At 61.8% G+C, this 18115-nt stretch overlaps 1 protein-coding gene across 2 annotated transcripts in view; it reads right to left on the reverse strand.

The window, feature by feature from the left end:
* Positions 1 to 18115, reverse strand: part of PKD1 (polycystin 1, transient receptor potential channel interacting) — a 48620-nt gene that overhangs the window by 7224 nt on the left and 23281 nt on the right. The window contains exons 13-34 of one of the 2 annotated variants that reach the window (XM_015125345.3): positions 17691 to 17866; positions 17247 to 17380; positions 13149 to 16768; positions 12780 to 12929; positions 11706 to 11849; positions 11299 to 11578; positions 10996 to 11209; positions 10770 to 10929; positions 10253 to 10405; positions 9572 to 9716; positions 8331 to 8951; positions 7901 to 8057; positions 7473 to 7725; positions 7153 to 7348; positions 5496 to 5666; positions 5266 to 5409; positions 4962 to 5172; positions 4745 to 4871; positions 2927 to 3043; positions 2787 to 2836; positions 2381 to 2562; positions 2210 to 2303 (exon numbers count right to left, since the gene is read on the reverse strand). In XM_015125345.3, the coding sequence (XP_014980831.3) occupies positions 2210 to 2303; positions 2381 to 2562; positions 2787 to 2836; positions 2927 to 3043; positions 4745 to 4871; positions 4962 to 5172; positions 5266 to 5409; positions 5496 to 5666; positions 7153 to 7348; positions 7473 to 7725; positions 7901 to 8057; positions 8331 to 8951; positions 9572 to 9716; positions 10253 to 10405; positions 10770 to 10929; positions 10996 to 11209; positions 11299 to 11578; positions 11706 to 11849; positions 12780 to 12929; positions 13149 to 16768; positions 17247 to 17380; positions 17691 to 17866 (7499 nt within the window). Of the gene's footprint in view, positions 1 to 2209; positions 2304 to 2380; positions 2563 to 2786; positions 2840 to 2926; positions 3044 to 4744; positions 4872 to 4961; positions 5173 to 5265; positions 5410 to 5495; positions 5667 to 7152; positions 7349 to 7472; positions 7726 to 7900; positions 8058 to 8330; positions 8952 to 9571; positions 9717 to 10252; positions 10406 to 10769; positions 10930 to 10995; positions 11210 to 11298; positions 11579 to 11705; positions 11850 to 12779; positions 12930 to 13148; positions 16769 to 17246; positions 17381 to 17690; positions 17867 to 18115 lie in introns of both variants that reach the window. The other variant, XM_015125344.3, reaches the window with a different exon arrangement.

Here is an 18115-nt window from a genome sequence, read left to right on the forward strand (position 1 = left end):
TGCAGTGAGCCGAGATCGTGCCACTGCACTCCAGTTTGGGCGACAGAGTGAGACTCTGTCTCAAAAAATAAAAAATGACCCAGTTTCAACTATTCCTTTATAGCAACACAAATGACTCGGTCTGACTCGGGGAGCAGGCTCTTGCTGCCAGAGATGGAGAATGGCTGATAGGGAGGCATGGGGTGGCCAGGAATGCCAGAGCAGAGGTGCCGCCAGGACAGAGGGTGCAGGCCCAGGCACAGGGAAGGCCATGCTCTGCATTGGGAAAGGAGACACGGGATGCGCTGGAGGCTGGAGTGAGGAAGGATGCAGAGGGGTCCAGGATGAACCCAAGCCTCTGACCTGGTCAGCCCGAAGCATTGTCTGAGCAAGGGACAGCCAAGAGTTGAAAAAGCTGGGAGGGCAAGGGCCACGTGCTGTGTGGCTGTGGAGTCTGAGCTGCCACCAGAAATTCTCGCAGAAGCAATGAATCTGGATTTCACAAAGAGCTTTGGGCTGGAGATACCTTGGGCTGGTCAGCTGGTAGTGACTACCCCTGGATTTCCCCATACTCTGTATTTTTAAAACCGACTGGCAATTTATTCATAAAGATGCCCTCGTGTCATGGTTATCTGCCTTTTGTAAATCAGGAAGTTTTCCTTTTTGTCTGAGTCCAGGGGCAGTTCATACCTCTTTAGTTCCTAGTTGCTTGACAATGAGAAGCACTCAAAGGAATAACACAGAAATCAAAATAGACGTGGATGGAAAAGCCACGCACCACTTAGTGCCAGGGATATGTTCTGAGAAATGTGTCATTAGGTAATTCTGTCGCTGTGCAAATGTCTCAGGGTGCAGTTACCCAAACCCAGACACCTCAGCCCCTGCTCATGCAGGCCCTGTGGTGTGGCCTGTGGCGCCGGGACTCCGCACCTGCACTGTGTGCCACCGCACTGAATCCTGCAGGCAGCTGCAGCGTGATGGCAGGGCCATGTGCGCCTCAGTGCACCTGAGCACAGGAGGGCACGGCAGAGCCCGGGGTCACAGGCATGTGTGGTGCACTCTGCCAAAGGCTGGGTGCGCATGACTACATACAAGGTCTCCATATGACCCTTTGTTGATAGGTTGGAAAACAACCAAGAAATTGAGAAAAAAAATTTTTTTTTGAGATGGAGCTTCGCTCTTTTGTGGCCCAGGCTGGAGTGCAATGGCGCAATCTTGGCTCACTGCAGCCTCAGCTTCCCGGGTTCAATCGATTCTCCTGATTACAGGCGCCCGCCACCACGCTTGGCTAATATTTTGTATTTTTAGCAGAGATGGGGTTTTGCCATGTTGGCCAGGCTGGTCTCGAACTCCTGACCTCAGGTGATCTGCCCACCTTGGCCTCCCAAAGTGCTGGGATTACAGGCGTGAGCCACTATGCCCGGCTAATTCTGTACTTTTAGTAAAGATGGGGTTTCTCCATGTTGGTCAGGCTGGTCTTGAACTCCCAAGCCCAGATGCTCTGCCTGCCTCAGTCTCACAAAGTGTTGGGATTACAAACATGAGCCACCGCGCACAGTCTTTTTTTTTTTTTTTAAAGACAGAGTCACACTCTGTCGCCCACGCTCAAGTACAGTGGCGCAATCTCAGCTCACTACAACCTCTACCTCCCAGGTTCAATCGATTATCCTGCTTCAGTCTCCTGAGTAGCTGGGACTACAGGCACCCGCCACCATGCCTGGCTAATTTTTTGTATTTTTAGTAAAGACGGGGTTTCGCCATCTTGGCCAGGCTGGTCTCGAACTGCTGACCTCAGGTGATCCGCCCACCTCGGCCTCTCAAAGTGCTGGGATTACAGGCATGAGCCACTGCGCCCAGCCAAGAAATTCTTTAAAATACAAATAATCAAAAATGGTCTCAAAAAGAAAAAAATGGGGTATTTAAAAACCCACCCATAATTTCTCACTGCTCTGAGACCAAAATAAAAATGTGGCTCCGGCCAGCCTCACACAGGAGCCTTTCTGCTCCTCCAAAGCCCCATGCACCTGCTCCCTCCCTAGAGGGAAGGTTCTCACGCCCTGGAGGATCCTATGAGACTCCTTCCACAGACAAGAAACGGAAGGCTCAGAGAAGTGAAGTGGTGCAACCACAGCCCCCAGCCCACCCCACCCACCCCAGGGACCACGGCTGCCTGGCCTGAGTCCCGGCCCCTCCTCCGACATCACCCCTCCCCCGAGGGCCGGGCACTCACAGGCTGGTGAGCAGGTCCGTTTCCATGTGGGTGTCTTGGGTGGGGGCCGGGCTGCTGACCCCTTTGGCAAGGACCTGCTGGATCAGGTCTTCATCTAGAGACATAGGAGGCACTGCGTGGGCCCAGCTGCGCAGATGAGCTTCAGAGCCCCCTCCTCTCACCCCAGCTCACCTGATGCTGAGGATTTCGCAGGCGAGTAGGGGCTGGCCAGGGAGAAGCTGTCCTCCTCTGGGCCCAGCCCATGGCCCGCCTGGCCCCGTGCCAGCTGCCGCGGGTTGCTGCCCACAATGGACGGGTCGCTGAGCAGGTCCGGCCAACTGAGCGTTCCCTCGCTGGAGGGCCAGCACACCAGGCTGCAAGTGGCGTGGGTCAGCAAGGTGCCAGGGGATGTGTCACCCACGCACCGCACCCCCGTCCAGTCACGCATGCACATGCTGGGCTTCTGAGCAAACCCGCTCCCAGGCGGTGTGACCACATGGAGCCACAGGCACCCAGCAAGGACATGCAGCCCGCACACCCCCGGCACTCCAGACACAGTGACCTGCACCAGGGCTCAAGGTTGCTCTAGGGAACCCACCTCTTAGAATCATCCAGAAATAAGTCACTCTTCATCTGTCCCGCAAAGGCCTGCTAAGAGGTGCACAATGTCTTAAGTCCAAGCTGCCCCAAGGTGGCAGGACCCCCAGCCCAGCCTGGGACCCCCAGTGGAGCCCTCACCTCAGCGTGGAGCCCCGAGAACGTGAGGAAGGAGCTGTCCAGCACGGATGAGTCCAGGCAGCTGTCGATGTCCAGTACCTGCTGCCTGGCAGGCGTGGGGCTCAGGCCCCCAGCCACCTGCAGGACAAGGGCAGTGGTCAGCTGGCAGCAGCTCAGACCTGCTCAGGACAGGGACGAGAAGCCACCTCCTCAGCAGACAGGGCAGAGCCCAGTGCCATCTGACAGAATGTTCTCGAATGGTGGATATATGTGACATCTGCACTGTCCGTGATGGCAGCCCCTTGCAACGTGTGCCACTGAGCACTTGACAGGCGACTGGTGCAGCTAAGGAACAGAGTTTTAAATTTCATTTATTATTTTTAGACGGAGTCTCGCTCTGTCACCCAGGCTGCAGCGCAGTGGCACAATCTCAGCTCACTGCAACCTTCACCTCCCACATTCAGGCGATTGTCCTGCCTCAGCCTCCTGAGTAGCTGCGATTATAGGCGCCTGCCACGATACCCAGCTAATTTTTTGTATTTTTAGCAGAGATGGGGTTTCACCGTGTTGGCCAGGCTGGTCTTGAACTCCTGACCTCAAGTGATCTGCTGGCCTCGGCCTCCCAAAGTGCTGGGATTACAGGTGTGAGCCACCATGCCCAGCCATCATTTCATTTTAATTAACTTAAATATGAGCAGCCACATGTGGCCTCCGGTTCCCGCCATGGACTCAGGAGCAACCCCTCCTGGTTGTGGCACACGTGCCTTCTCTGTGTGCTGCTGGGGTTGGTCTGCATGTGACCTGTTGAGGACCCCCATGTGTGTATTCCTTTTTTTTTTTTTTTTGAGACGGAGTCTCGCTCAGTCGCCCAGGCTGGAGTGTAGTGGCCGGATCTCAGCTCACTGCAAGCTCCGCCTCCTGGGTTCGGGCCATTCTCCTGTCTCAGCCTCCTGAGTAGCTGGGACTACAGGCGCCCGCCACCTCGCCCGGCTAGTTTTTTTTATTTTTTAGTAGAGATGGGGTTTCACCGTGTTAGCCAGGATGGTCTCGATATCCTGACCTAGTGATCCGCCCGTCTCGGCCTCCCAAAGTGCTGGGATTACAGGCTTGAGCCACCGCGCCCGGCCCATGTGTGTATTCCTAAAGGGTGCAGCCTACCATTTCTGTATGAATGGGAAGAGTTCCCACCTGATGTATTTCTCGGAAAGAGTCTGAAGGATTGGTGTTAATTCTTCTTCAACTGTTTAGAAGAATTATATACTGAAGGCTCTGAGCCTGGGCTTCTCTTTGTGGGAAATTTTTTTTTTTTTAATGTTTTATACAGATGGGGTCTTGCTAGGTTGCCCAGGCTGGTCTCAAACTCCTGGACTCAGATCCGCCCACCTCAGCCTCCTGAAGTGTTGGGATTACAGGCGTGAGCCACCACGTCCGGCCAGCGGGAGGTTTCTAAGGGACTAACTCGGCCTCTTCACTTGCTGTAGATGTACTGAGATTTTCTTCTGAAGAGCGTTTCAGAAGCGTGTGCAGCTGTGAGCTCGCTTCTTCTGAGTTATCTGGTGTGCTGCTGTGCAGTTGTCCGTACCATGTGCTTAGGTTCTGTTAATGTCGGCAGGGTTGGGCAGTGAAGTGCCCTCGTTCTTCATGATTCTGGCATCTGAGTCTTCTCTCTTTCTCCCTGGTCAGTCTAGCTAAGGCTGCTCAACTGTGTTGACCCTTCCCGAGAGCCAGCCTTTGGTGGGCACCTTTCCCTCTGGCTGCAGTACTGGAGAGTGGCCCTGGGCGTGGTGCCGACGCCCAGGCTCCATTCCCAGTACTCCCGGGTCCCCAGCCCCAGCCCACCTTGCTCCGGGACATCCGGAAGAGAAAGAGGACGGCCAGGTAGATGGGATAGACAATCACGCTGGACACCAAGCCAACAGCAACTGTGTCGACACTCAGCGGGCGCAGCCTGGACACACGCCCCGCACTGTGTGGAGGAGAGGAGACCACACAGGTGAGGCTGAGGGGCAGGAAGGGCTGGGCAGGAAGAGGCTGTCCCGACCCCTATGGCACCCACCTGTAGGTAGAGTCTCCAACAGCCCCGTACCACACGGCGTTGGCGCCCAGGAAGAGGCAGATGAGGACGACACAGCAGGTGGCCCTCTGGATGCGGGTGAAGCGGCTGCGAGGTGGCCGGTCCCATATGGAGAGCCAGATGTGCTTGTCAAAGAAGCCGCGCTGCAGCTCAGCCACCAGCAGGCGCCGGAAGCGCAACAGGGCTGCGTCGCCTGGGGGCAGGGAGGGCCCAGCTGCAGGAGGCCGTGAGGCAGGACCACCCCGCCCAACCTCCCACACAGCAGGAACATGGAACCAGGCCTTACTCGCCACCAGCACCTCCTTCTCCACCAGGCCCCCGTTGGCCTCCGTCTCCACCGACAGCCAGTCATTGACCAGGAAGAAGGCGCTGCGGGCTGTCTGCAGGTCCCTGACGATGACGTGCTGCAGGAACCAGGCGGGGCTGAGCCCTGCAGAGGTGCGGGAGGGAGGTCAGGCTCGCAGGGCACCCCAATGCGGGGGCAGAGAGGCAGAGCTCCGCAGGGTCCGCACAGACCTTTGTTGTCGTGCCACACTCGGATCTTCCACACGCTGCCCAGGCTGTGCGGGGTGGCGATCTGGAAGATGTCCAGGCTGTTGCGGTGGAAGGCTCTGTCACCGTCCAGGTGCCGGTGGCCGCTCCGGCTGTCCACCCCATACAGCATAATACCCACGTGGGCCGTGGTACCTGGGGAGCAAGAGGGAGGGGTGGGAGGCTCAGTCTGCTGCCCAACACGTGTGGCATCCCAGGCAAGTTGTCCCAGCTTTGGCCTCTGTGCACTCAAGATGCCACATGGGCAGTCCCGGCTTTACACGGCTCTGCCACACATGAGGGGCTGTGGTTACTGCAGGTTGTCCAATAAACAGCAAGGCCGCAAGGACATAATTAAATTACACGGAGAGAACTGTAACTTATGACATGCAAACACGGCTGCACACATCTCAGTCCACACCACAACCAGTGACCCCCCCTGCACACCCGTCCACGCCTGTCACACCACAACCAGTGACCCGCACCACATACCCGTCCCTCACTTCATGCACAGACTACAAAGCATGAAGCCCTGTTCCCTCCTTCTCTCCCAGTGACAGACCCAGGTGACAGTTTTTTTTCTTTTTTTTTTTTTGAGACAGAGTCTTGCTCTGTCGCCCAGGCTGGAGTGCAGCGGTGTGATCTCAGCTCACTGCAAGCTCCACCTCCCGGGTTCACACCATTCTCCTGCCTCAGTCTCCTGAGGACCTGGGACTACAGGCGCCCGCCACCACGCCCAGATGATGTTTTGTATTTTTTAGTAGAAACAGGCTTTCACTGTGTTAGCCAGGATGGTCTCGATCTCCTGACCTTGTGATCTGCCTGCCTCGGCCTCCCAAAGTGCTGGGATTACAGGCGTGAACCACCGTGCCCGGCTAACAGTTTTAAAAAGTAGGTAATCAAAACAAAGAACTGGCCAACGAAGATGAAACCACAGCACTGACATAAAAAATGGGAACACAGCTGGGTGTGGTGGCTCATGCCTGTCATCCCAGCACTTTGGCAGGCCGAGGCAGGCGGATCACCTGAGGTCAGGAGTTTGAGACCAGCCTGGCTGACATGGTGAAAAATTAGCTGAGTGTGGTGGCGGGCGCCTGTAGTCCCAGCTACTCAGGAGGCTGAGGCAGGGGAATCGCTTAAACCCAGGAGCTGGAAGTTGCAGTGAGCCAAGATCACGCCACTGCATTCCAGCCTGGACAACAGAGCAAGACTCCATCTCCAAAAAAAACAAAAACAAACAAAAACAAAAAGGTTATTGAAGAAACAGCCACGGGGAGGCTCTCTGTCTGAGAGACGAGCTATGCAGTCAGGATCGTGGGTAGACGCAGTCTCCTGCAGTGGTAGCAATGCTCACCTCTGCACAGGCTGAGCTCATGTCACTTGTGGGGCCACGCTGCTATGCAAAACGTAGGCTGCCCACCCTGACTGACTGGCACCTACTTCCAGCTGGGAGCTGTCCTAGTTCTCAGGGACAGTGAGTGCCCATGAGGTCATTCCCAGGATTAACACATGAGCCCTTCACACAGCACTGCAAAAACTGCCTTGTTCTGACGCCTGCGACGAGACTCACTCCCAGAGGGTGCAACCCGCACAGCCAGTGAGAGCAGGGGAGGCCCTGCCACCCCGCTGCGCTCTCTCTCACCTGAGCCCCGGCCCCAGCCTGTCTTGACGAGGATCTCGTACTTGAAACGGCCCCGCTGCCCACAGAAGGGGATGGCGCGGCCTCGGCTGGCATCCAGCTGGTCCAGCTTGTGCAGGATGGCGGCCATGACCGCGTAGGTCACCAGGCACACAGCACATGTCAGCATGACGATGTAGTTTACACCCGCTGTCGGCTCCTGTGAGGACACAGCCGCCAGGCCCAGGAGGTCACGTGCACGCGGCGCCTTCTCGAGATAGAGCTGAGCCCACCCAGGCCCTCCTCAACCCTGTGAAGGCTCCCAGGAGCACGGGGCCACTCACAGGAAAGACGAAGTGGACATGGCTTGGGGGCACAAAGAGGCTGGCACCGAAGGCGGTGAGGTGGCGGGTGAGGCAGACGGCCTGGTGGGGTGAGGTCTCCTCCAGGGGCAACAGCCCCTCTGTCCGCCACACCATGTTCTCCTCGCTGAAGTACTGGCACAGGGACGTGTACAGGCCCACGGACACCTTCAGCGCCGACCAGCGGAAGTGGCTGGTGAGGTTCAGATGGTAACTCCCCGCCTGGTCTCCAGTCCTGGGCGAGGAAGGGGCAGTGGAACTGAGCCCAGGTTCCGCCAGGTCAGATGTCAGGGGCCCAGAGTCCATGCCCGGTCCAGTCCCCTCACTGCTTGCTGTTCCCATAGGGCCAGCAACCCGGGCAAAGCTGACCCATGACGCCCTGCCCTGCCAGGCCAGCCCACAGAGCTCACCCCGGGGCAATGAAGAAGGTATAGGGCCGGTGGTCGGCACCCTCCAGTGACTCTGGGCGGATCCTCCTGCTGGCTGAGCAGTTGTGCTCATTGGGCCGGGGCTCTGAGTGCAGGTAGACTGCCAGGTAGGGCTCAGGTTCCTCAGACAGGTAGCGGCCTGGGGGCAGCACATGCAGGTCAGACGCTCACCAGGAAGCTCAACCACCCGGGGGACACCCGCGACAGCCCTCCTGAGTCCGCCTGCTGCCATGGGCCTGAAAGGCCACAGGAGCCTCTGCGCCAGAGCTGGCACCTGCTTCTCCGTGGCCCCCAGCAGTCCACGAAGCAGAGAGCAGATTTCACCAGAAACACCCAGGCAGGCACTATGAGAAATGCCTTCCCCTCAAGAACGAGGCCAGGGGGCCGCGTGCGCCCCGCCCGCTGCACGCACCGTCCAGCAGCGTATAGTTGAGCTGCAGGTGCAGCCCGGCCGCAGGGTTGCTGCTGTCCAGAGTGACCACAGCACTGACGGAGGCCTGGGGCTGGACCACAACGGAGTCGGCGGAGCTGCGGTGGCCCCTGGCAGCCCAGTCTGAGTTGTTGGGCACCTTCACAGTGATGGCGCGCTCTGAGGCCAGCCGCTCAATGGGGATCTGGGCCCCGGCCTGTGTCTGGAACGCCATTGAGGCCACTTTGGTGGAGACGGTGTAGTTGCTGATATAGCCGAAGGGAAAGGGATTGGAGTCCACCAGAAAGATGAGCTGCACCACGTCGCTGAGGTTGGCCAGGGCCCCGCTGAAGGCCTCAGGGATGGAGAAGTGGCAGCCAGGCCCTGGAGCACCGCCATAGCACAGGAGGCTCCGCGGGTCTGAGCGCTTGCCCTGGGCCACAATCTCCTCACCCGCCAGCGTCAGGGGCTCCTCGTTGAGGACGCGGGAGCGCATGAGGATGCGCATGAGGGCGGAGGTCAGGTTGTAGGCCTGGGACGCCACCATCCGTGATGGTGACTCGGCCCCTAACTCTGAGGGCTGTGGCCCCCACACGTCCGAGCTGGCCAGGTGGATGAGGTCGCCTGCAGACAGGTGTAAGGTCAGTGCAGGGAGAGGGAGGCAGAGGGTGGGGGCAGGCAGAAAGGGGAGCCGGAAAATGGGGGCTAGGAGAAAGGGCGAGCCAGAGGGTGGGGGCTGGGAAAAAGGGGGAACCTGACGGGGCAGAGAGGGAGGTGCAGGCAGAAGGAAGGGGGAAGCTGGAGAGAGGGCGGGGGATGGGGAGGGGGAAGGGGACAGGGATGAGGATGAGGGTGAGGGAGATGATAGGGAGAGGGAGGAAGAAGGAAGGAAAAGGGTAGAGGGAGGAGAAAGGGGAGAGGGAGGAGCAGGGACAAAGGGAGGGAAAGGGGGATAAGGGGAATGGAATGGACAAGGGGAGGGGGAGGATGGGGGAATGGAGAAAGGGGAGAGAGATGGAAAAAAGGGATGGGATAGGGAAGGGGGAGGGGGAGGAGAATGGGAATTGGGGAGGGGGATGAGGATAGGAATCAGGGAAAGGGGAGGGGGACAAAGATGGGATGGGGCGAGGGCGAGGTGGTTGGGCGGAGGAGGGAGGCGGAGAAAAGGGTGGTGTGGGGCGGAGAAAAGGGTGGTGTGGGGCGGAGAGATGGTGTGGGACAGCGTGGGGCACACGCAGCAGCACCTGTGATGTTGAGGATGCTGTCTCCGATGGCGGTGGGCGTCACGGTGCCTGCAGTGGTCTCTGCCTGCAGGATGCGCATCATGGCCTCCAGCTTGTGCAGCGTCTGCTTCAGGCATGAGCGGCATACGAGCTCCCTGCTGGGACCCTGTGTGGAGCCGACAGTGTCCAGCCCCGCTCCTAGGCCCACTCCTTGCACACACCCTCCTCTCTACGTGTGTCCTCACCTGGCTCCTACCCCCAGCCCTGCAGCTGGAGAGCCCGCCTGACTGGACCCCCACAGCCTCCCCGCTAAGCATCTTCTGGGGCTCCGCCTGACCCAGGGCTTCTACTCGGGGCCCACGTGATGCAGCCCACCGGCCACACAGGGCACCTCTTCACACGAGTCAGAGAGAAGGGGGAGAGGGGAGGAGGGGAGGGCATAGAGCAGCATCTTCCCAGCCCCTCCCCACAACTGGGCCCCTCTTTACACCCTGGGTCCCCTGAAAGGCACCCTGGGTTCATGCAGGACAGCAGAACGGCTGAGGCTACTGAGGCAGGTCAGAGACCAAAAAAGGTCACGGCAGGAAGGAGCCCAGGCTGGGAGGCTCAGGTCCTCGGCCAAGCTGCCCGTCCACCCTGGTGGGCTGAACCCAGTGCCCTGGCAGGCATGTGGGGTGTGGTGGGCACGCGGGGCCGTCCTACCATGGACTGGGCCAGTGCAGCAGCGATCTGCTGGATGTCATCCACAGTGTGGACCCGCAGGGACACCAGGGTCTGCGTGACGTTCTTGCGTATCTGGGCTCGGCGCTGCCGCTCGTGCTCGGGCTCTGCCGCCACATCCAGGGCCTGCTCATACTGGGGCAGGCAGGGAGCACAGCAAGCTGTCAGCAGGGCAGGAGGCCAGCATGTGCCCACCACTCCTGGGGTGCAGTTATGCGCTGGGTGCTGTGTCATGTGGGCACTGACCCATGACACTGAGCTGTTTCTTCATGGACAAAACAGGGTAAACACAGGGGCCGTCCTGGGAGCAGGGGGCGCGTTGTGGAAAGCAGGCACAGGGGAGGGTGGCTGCTGAGAGCAGAGGGTACTGCTTCAGGGTCACTGGGATTTGTCTGTGGGGCCCGGGGTGAGCCCTCCGCAAGGCTCCAGGCAGGGGTACAGGTCTTGGTCCCCAGCACGCGTGCGGCAGATACGAGGTTCCCTCCCAGGCTGCACTCACCTCATTCAGCACAGTGACCAGGGCCAGGGAGTACTCGATGACATGTTGGGGGTCGGCCTGCCGCAGCAGCCCTGGGAGCACACTGGCCGTGAGCCCATGCAGCCAGACTGTAAGCCCCGTTGTGCCGCCGCTGGGCTCTGGGAGGGCGATGGCCAGAGACCTGCGAGTGGAGGGGGGTAGTGAGCAGGTGGCAGTCTCAGGGGCGCCCTCCCACGGCCTGGCTCACCTGTTGAGGGCGACCACAGCGGCTCCCAGCTGGTCCTGCACCACCACGGCCAGGCCCACCTCGAAGTGTGGCCTGAAACCTGGGGGCAGCACAGCTCCGTAGCTGGAGAGGCTGCCCTTGTAGACACAGAACTCCTCACAGTGGCCCTGGCGACAGCGCCGCAGCAGCAGGGCATACACCAGTGGGGCGCCGGCATCCTCCGCGTCATGCCAGCCTGAGGGACCCCACAGCATCACGGGAGGGCTCCGCAGCATCACAGAGTCGGGGGATCCCACCGCGTCCCCCACGCAGGCCTGCACTCACCTGTGCATTCGAAGTGCACCTTGGTGGTGAGGGCGTGCACGTTACCCAGCGGGAAGAGGCGGCACGAGCCCCCCAACGGCGGGCGGTTGGGGGACAGGCGGATGGAGGCACAGCCCTCCTCTTCGCCAGAGTGGCCCAGCACCGTGAGCGTGAAGGTGTATCCCTCGCCGTCCCGCAGCACGCCCCGCCGCAGCACCAGACGCATGCCTGCGCTGCCCGTGGAGGTGGTGGTCTCATCCAGCACCAGCGTCTTGTTGCTGAAGGTACGTGCTGCCCAGCGCTGCAGGCAGGAGGGGTGGTGAGGGGGCGGAACCCTCTGCCCTGTCAGCCCCGCTTCTGCCTGCAGGTCCCGCCCCCTCGGCCATGGGACCCACCCCCACCCCGCACACGCCCTGGGCAACACTCACCCCTCGCTTGGAGCCACTGCTGCAGTTGAGGCAGCGGCCCTCCAGGTACACGTAGGAGCTGCGGCTCACTTCGTACACAGCCTGTGCCTTGCAGGACACGCACTCCAAGGACACAATGGGCACCCGACCACGCCGGATCAGCACCTGGGGATGGAGTGGGGTGACCTCCGACACAGGTCTACTCGGCCTGCTGGAAGGTCTGGGGGACCCGTGGAAAATGCTGCTCCCAAACTCCAGGTTTCCCAGGGGCCTGGCCACCGCCTGTGAGCTCAGCCCCTCCCAGGATACTCATCCGGTTTTCCACCTCCCAACCCGGGTGGCGGAAGGGCGTACATAGGACAGAGGACATCAGGGTGTGTGTTCTGGCGTCCTGGACCCAGCTGGAGCCTGGCAACAGGCAGGCAATGCTGAGGACCCCTGAGGGGTGCATGTGGGAAGGGACGTACATATGGGCGTGAGGACCACAGTTCCCACGCAGGCCTGACTCACAGATTCCTGCAGCCCTGGGCCGGGGCCTGGGTCAGGAGGCTGAGTCGGGATGGAACCTGCTCCCACGCCCTCCCCTCAGACGACCCCTCTGGGCAGGCTCCCAATCAGGCCAGCTGAAGAAAGCAGGGCCTGGGGAACAGACATCTGCTCTGGAGCACCAGCAGGCCCCACCTGACAGCAGCAGGAGCGGCTGCCATGGGCTCAGGGTCACCAAGCCTCCCGGCTGGTCCAGAGAGAGGAGCATGAGGGTGAGAACCGGCCCACTGCATCCAGGAACAGGGACATGGGCTGGGGACAGTGGCTGCCTCCGGGGTGGGAAGGGGCTCTTTGGTTGGTGGTGTTGGGGGACTGTGTGGCTTTTACCAATTACTAGAGCGTGTGTAGCTTGAAGATTGTACATGGAGCTGTGATAGGTTTGGAAAGAAGCAAAGCAGAAGCAGGCTGTTGTGTTAAATAGAATTTGTATCAAAAACAAAGTTAGGGGAGAGCGTACGGCCTCTGCGAGCACTAAAATACAGAAAACAGCGGATGAGCAGGGATGCTGGGCTGTCTGAGGCGTGTGACCGAGGGGCGGGCGGCACCTACTGTCTGGTTGGTGGCCTCCTCCTTGCGGCCGGCCTTCCACACGGTGAGGCTGAAGGTGTACTCCACACCGGCTGCCAGCCGTTCCCGTGGAATGGTGACCACGCTGCTCCCGCGGGGCCCGAAGTTCAGGGCACACCCACCAGCCTCCCTCTGCAGGCCAAGAACAAGGGGCGGCGCGGCATGAGAGCCCCACCCAGCCTCAAAGCAGAGCCCAGCCCAAGGGACAGCTCGGGAGATCCTCTCCCCATGCTGGGATGGGGCCCGCCAGGCACTGAGGACGGGCCAGCCCTGGTGGTGTGATGGGTGTTCTCTGGGCTTGTGGGCATGGGTGGGTGAAGGGCAGGGAGGACGGCCCTGCAACGCACTGACCTGTGTCGAAGCCACACAGGCCCAGTGGAAACTGAGTGGTGTCTGGTCGCCATCCTCCAGGTTGGGGTCGTAGGACTCGCTCCCATCCAGCACCAGATCCTGTGTGTCTGACCACACACGGTACGAGCCACCCTCAATGATGGGCACCAGGCGCTCGGGGGCCACCGTCACGTTGGCCTGGATGCTCCGTGCCAGTGGCGTGTCCCCAAATGACACGACAAACACAAAGCAGTAGTGCCCCACAGGCAGCGCCAGCCGTGGCAGCACCAGCTGAGGCCGGCTCACGTCCACGCCAGGCAAGGCCACACGGGTTGGGCGCCCCGGCCGCTGGCAGCTGGCAGTGCGGTACACCTCCCAGCGGTACTCGGTCTGGTAGGTGACGCAGTCACGCAGGTCAACGTGGGCCTCCAGGTAGTTGCGCTGTGAGCGCCGCATCAGCACCTGCAGGGGCAGGACCACGTCCACCTCTGGCTCCCGGCACGCCAGCACCTGGACAGTCACCGTGGCCTGCGCCACGAAGAAGCTCACAAGGTTGGAAGCGTTCACCTGCACGCGGTAGTCCCCGGGCCTCAGGTAGCAGTGCTCGGCCCGGGGCTCATCTGTGTCCTGCCCCGGGGCCCCGTCCCCAAAGTCCCAGTGGTAGGCCACACGCCGGGAGCTGGGGCTGGTGGCAGCCTCAAACCACGCCGAGCGGTTGGTGAAGCAGGGGCCGCTCCGCAGGGCCACATACTGGACGGCGTCCTGGACCTCCAGCACCAGCGTGCGGTTCTCGCTGCCCAGAGCATTGAAGGCGCGCACCTGGATCTCCAACAGCCCCGCAGCCACGGGCGTGTAGGTGACGTCACGGCCCGACAAGATGACCAGCGAGTCGCCCTGGACCTTCTGCAGCGAGAAGTACCAGGCGTAGGCGACCCGAGAACCGCGCTGCACACGGGCTGTGAAATTCCTCTCGGTGCCTGTGGCGATGCCAGGCTCGCAGCAGTTGGGCACTTGCAGCCCACTCACAGCCTCCAGCACCACGATGCGCACCTGCGCCTGGGCCCAGCTCACGTGGTTTTCACCCTGCACGCTCACCACGTGGTCTCCGACACGGGGGAAGCTGTGGGAGAAACGGGGCCCGGGGAGCACCGCCGGGCTGGCCCCACCGACCTGCAGGCGGAAGGTGACGGCTGAGCCAGCAGCCAGCAGGATCTGAAAATGGACGAGCTGCCCGGGCGCCACCACCTTGCTGCTGGCCCACAGCACCAGGCCCACGATGGGCTCCTCCACCGTGAGGTTGTGTGTGGCTGAGACCCAGCTGACTGCGTTGGAGGCGTTGAGCTGGACAGAGAAAGTGCCAGCATCCGGGAAGACCATGGTGACGTGAGGGCCACGCTTGCTGCTGCCGCCGGGTACAGCCCAACACCAGCTCACATTGGTGCCTGTGGCCAGCTGCCCCCAGAAGGGCACAGAGGACCCAGCCGCCACGAAGCTGCCTCCCGACTCACTGGCCCTGATGCTGAGGCCACTCACAGGCACCTGCACGCCCACTTCCACAGTGGCGCTGGCTGAGCCCAGCGGGTTCCCTGCCGTGACAGTGACCAAGTGCAGGCCGGGCGTGGGGAAGCTGTGGGTGGTAAATGGCTCAGGGGTCTCCCAGCTCAACCCCTCCTCTAAGGACCAAGTGTACAGGACACCACTGCCACCAGCCAGCTTGGCACTGAGGGTGACGCTCGTGTTGACGGCAGCTGGGTTCGGGGAGGCGGTCACCATCAGCCACCCCACAGGCTCCACGAAGTCCACAGTGCAGTCGGCCCAGGCACTGCCCAGCATGTTGGTGGCCCGCAGCTGCACGTGGTAGGTGCCAGCCTCGAGTGCGGTGAGCGAGAAGCCTTTGCCGCTGCCGGCCAGGGCCGGGCCCCTATCCCACCAAGCGGTCCAGCTGTAGGAGACGTTGGTGCCATCCCTGACCACAGCCTGTAGCTGTGCCGTGTGGTTGGTGGGAAAGTAGCTGCCACAGCCCGCTACCTGCAGCCCCTCTATAAGCTGCAGGACGTAGACGAAGATGCTGTCCTGGGCAGAGCCCACCTCGTTCTCAGCTGTGACGATGATACTGAAGGTGCCCACGGAGCGGAAGGTGTAAGAGATGGTAGGGCCCCCAGGGATGGGTGTGCAGCGGTCACAGAGCACCCAGGAATAGCGCACATCACTGCCGGCCTCCAGCGAGGTGCTGAAGCTCACGCTCCCATTCAGGGGCACCACCGTGCGGCTGGCGTTGACAACCAGCCCCCGCACACGCCGCTTCACTGTCACATTGAGCCAGGCCTCGCTGCGGCTCACATCATTCCAGCCGGCCACCCTGACGGTGAAGTCGCCTATGCTGTTGTAAGCGTGGGTGACCTCCGGACCCTCCAGCCGCCCACCATCCCCCAGATCCCACAGGTAGCTGGCGGGGCGCCCACGGCCGACAGCAGAGAACAGGTACGGCTGCTGCAGCTCCAGCACGAGGGAGCTGTTGACCTTGATGTCCGTGACCACCACAGGCTCCTGCACCTCCACCAGGGCTGAGTCATTGGCAGCAGAGACGTTGTTGGACGCGGTGACTGTCACAAGATAGGAGCCTGGGTCTCGGTAGGTGAATGTCACCTCGGGGCCCCCAGCACGGGCGGGGGCGGCTTCCTCGGTGCCAAAGTCCCAGGCGTACCGGTAGGGGAATGGGGGCCAGACACAGGCCACGAGCCGGACCTCGTCCCCGAGCTGCACAAACTGCCTCTCTGGCTGCAGGGTGACGTTGCCCACCTCCGGCTCCACGCAGATGCTGGTGAAGTAATGCGCCTTGTTCACGGGGCTCGACAGCACGAGCGCCAGGGGGAACGTGCCGCTCCGCGTGAAGTTGTGCGTCACCGTAGGGCGCCCCCGCACGGTTGTGTTGGAGGAGCCGTCCCCAAAGGTCCAGTCAAAGAGGTAGTGGGCCGGGTTCCCAGTGACGTAGGCCGTGAGCCGCGCGTCGGGCTGCGTGGGGATGCAGGCAGCGGGCTCGATGCGTAGCACCTCCAGGACGAAGACCAGCACGTGCAGGCTCTGGGCCAGGCGGCCGGCAGGGCTGGCCGCACCCACGGTCACTGTACAGTTCTGCGCCCGCAGGTACACATGCTCCACTGTGTCCTCGGGGCCCGACAGCACGGTGCCGTCCCCCATGTCGAAGGTCCACGTGATGTCATCGCCAGTCTGCACCGCAGCGCTGACCACCACGGGGGCTCCCTGCTCCACGGCCAGGCTCATGTTCACACTGAGCCCGCGGAGCTCCTCAAAAACACGCACATCCGCCTGGGCCAGAGCGCTGCTCACTGTGTTGTTGACCTCCAGGTGCACGCGGTAGGTGCCCCTCGAGGCGTAGGTGTGGTTGGCAGTCGGCTGGCTCTGGGTCAGGACAGGGGAGCTGTCTCCGAAGTCCCACGTGTAAAGAACACCTCCAGGTGAGGGCAGCGGGTGCGGGTAGAAGGTGATGGGCCGGCCGGCCACCAGGACACTGTCGCTCACACCCACAGCCATGGAGGGCAGGGCCGCGCGCACGCTCACAGGCACCTGCTGCGTCAGGTTCTCGAAGGCATTGGACGTCAGCACGGTCAGGATGTACTCACCTGTGGGGATAGGCCCAAGTGGGGCGGCCGTGGCACCCCCACCCGCTCCCTACCCGCTTGGCAGAAGCTCCCGCCTGAGGAGCCCAGGGTGAACGGCTACACCTGCGGCCCAGCCCTAAGGGTCCCAGGCTCCCAGGCCACGTGCGGGATGGAGCACAGGTGCGGCAGCACTGAGAGCTGCCAGGTGAGGACAGTGCCACCTCCAAGTGCAGCTGCTCTCAGGGCAGCAGAGCAACAAGAGCCAGGCCCAGGGGGCAGTTCAGGGGGCCCAGCTTCCCCGTCCACTCCCCCCGATGCCTGGCCCCTTCCTCACCCCAGTAAGAGCCTAAGCCATCAGCCCAGGTGGAGTCACAGTGAGGGCTGCTGGGGAGGAAGGGGGGCTGCTGGGGAGGAAGGGGGGCAGCTTGACTGGGGGGTTGGGAGGTGCCCATGCTCAGGGCCTGAAAGGCAGCAGCCCTCTCACCCCCTCATCCCTCACCTGGGGCAGCGTAGGTGTGCGTGACATTGTGCTCCACCAGCACCTGGGCCACTGAGGGGTCTGGAACCGGGAAGGACTCGTTGTACGGAGGGTGGAACTGGCGGAGGGCCTGCTCCCCATCCCCAAAGGTCCACCTGCCAGGGCAGTGGGAGGCAGTGAGTGGACCAGGACAGAGGTGCGCGGTGGCAGGGCAGGGGTGCTTGGGACCCAGCCAAGGCTCCACCCTGCAGTCATGCCCTGGGCCTCTGTTCAGGGCCCACCAGGCTGGGCTGAGGCCTCTCCCCGCTCCCGTGCAGCCTCAGGGCTCCTGTGCACCCAGCACCTCCCAACAGACGGAAACCGAGGCTCAGAAAAGCAGCCCCCTGGCGTGGGGGCCCTCAGCTGAGACTGGGGCTGGGACAGGAGCCTGGTGCCCACCCCCCAACCGGCCCCCGAGTCACTCACAGGAAGGCCACCTCCACAGCCGAGTCCACCAGCACGCCTGCCGTCAGTGCCAGCGTGGCATTGGGGGGCAGCACGGCCGGCACTGTGGAGACCCACAGGCCCTGCATCCGGTTCATCCGCTCCACGGTGACATTGTAGTTCACAGTGACGTTGCTCACATGGTTGGAGGCCGTCAGCTGCAGGGACAGGCGTCAGTGGGCACAGGCGGCAGGTGAGAGGCCCGGCCCTGCTTGGCGTCCCTCCCTCCACTCACCCACAGCCACGGCAGCGTCCTCAGGCAGCAGAAAGCAGAGCAGAAAGCAGAGGTGAAGGTGAAGCCCGCCCCAACCCCATCAGGCCCCCCCATCCCCTCCCCTCCCCACGCCCCCGCCTATCCCTTCCCCACACCCCTGCCGCATCCCCTCCCCTCCCCATCTCCTCCCTTC

Source organism: Macaca mulatta, chromosome 20, assembly GCF_049350105.2.
Source record: "Macaca mulatta isolate MMU2019108-1 chromosome 20, T2T-MMU8v2.0, whole genome shotgun sequence".
Taxonomy (NCBI): Eukaryota; Metazoa; Chordata; class Mammalia; order Primates; family Cercopithecidae; genus Macaca; species Macaca mulatta.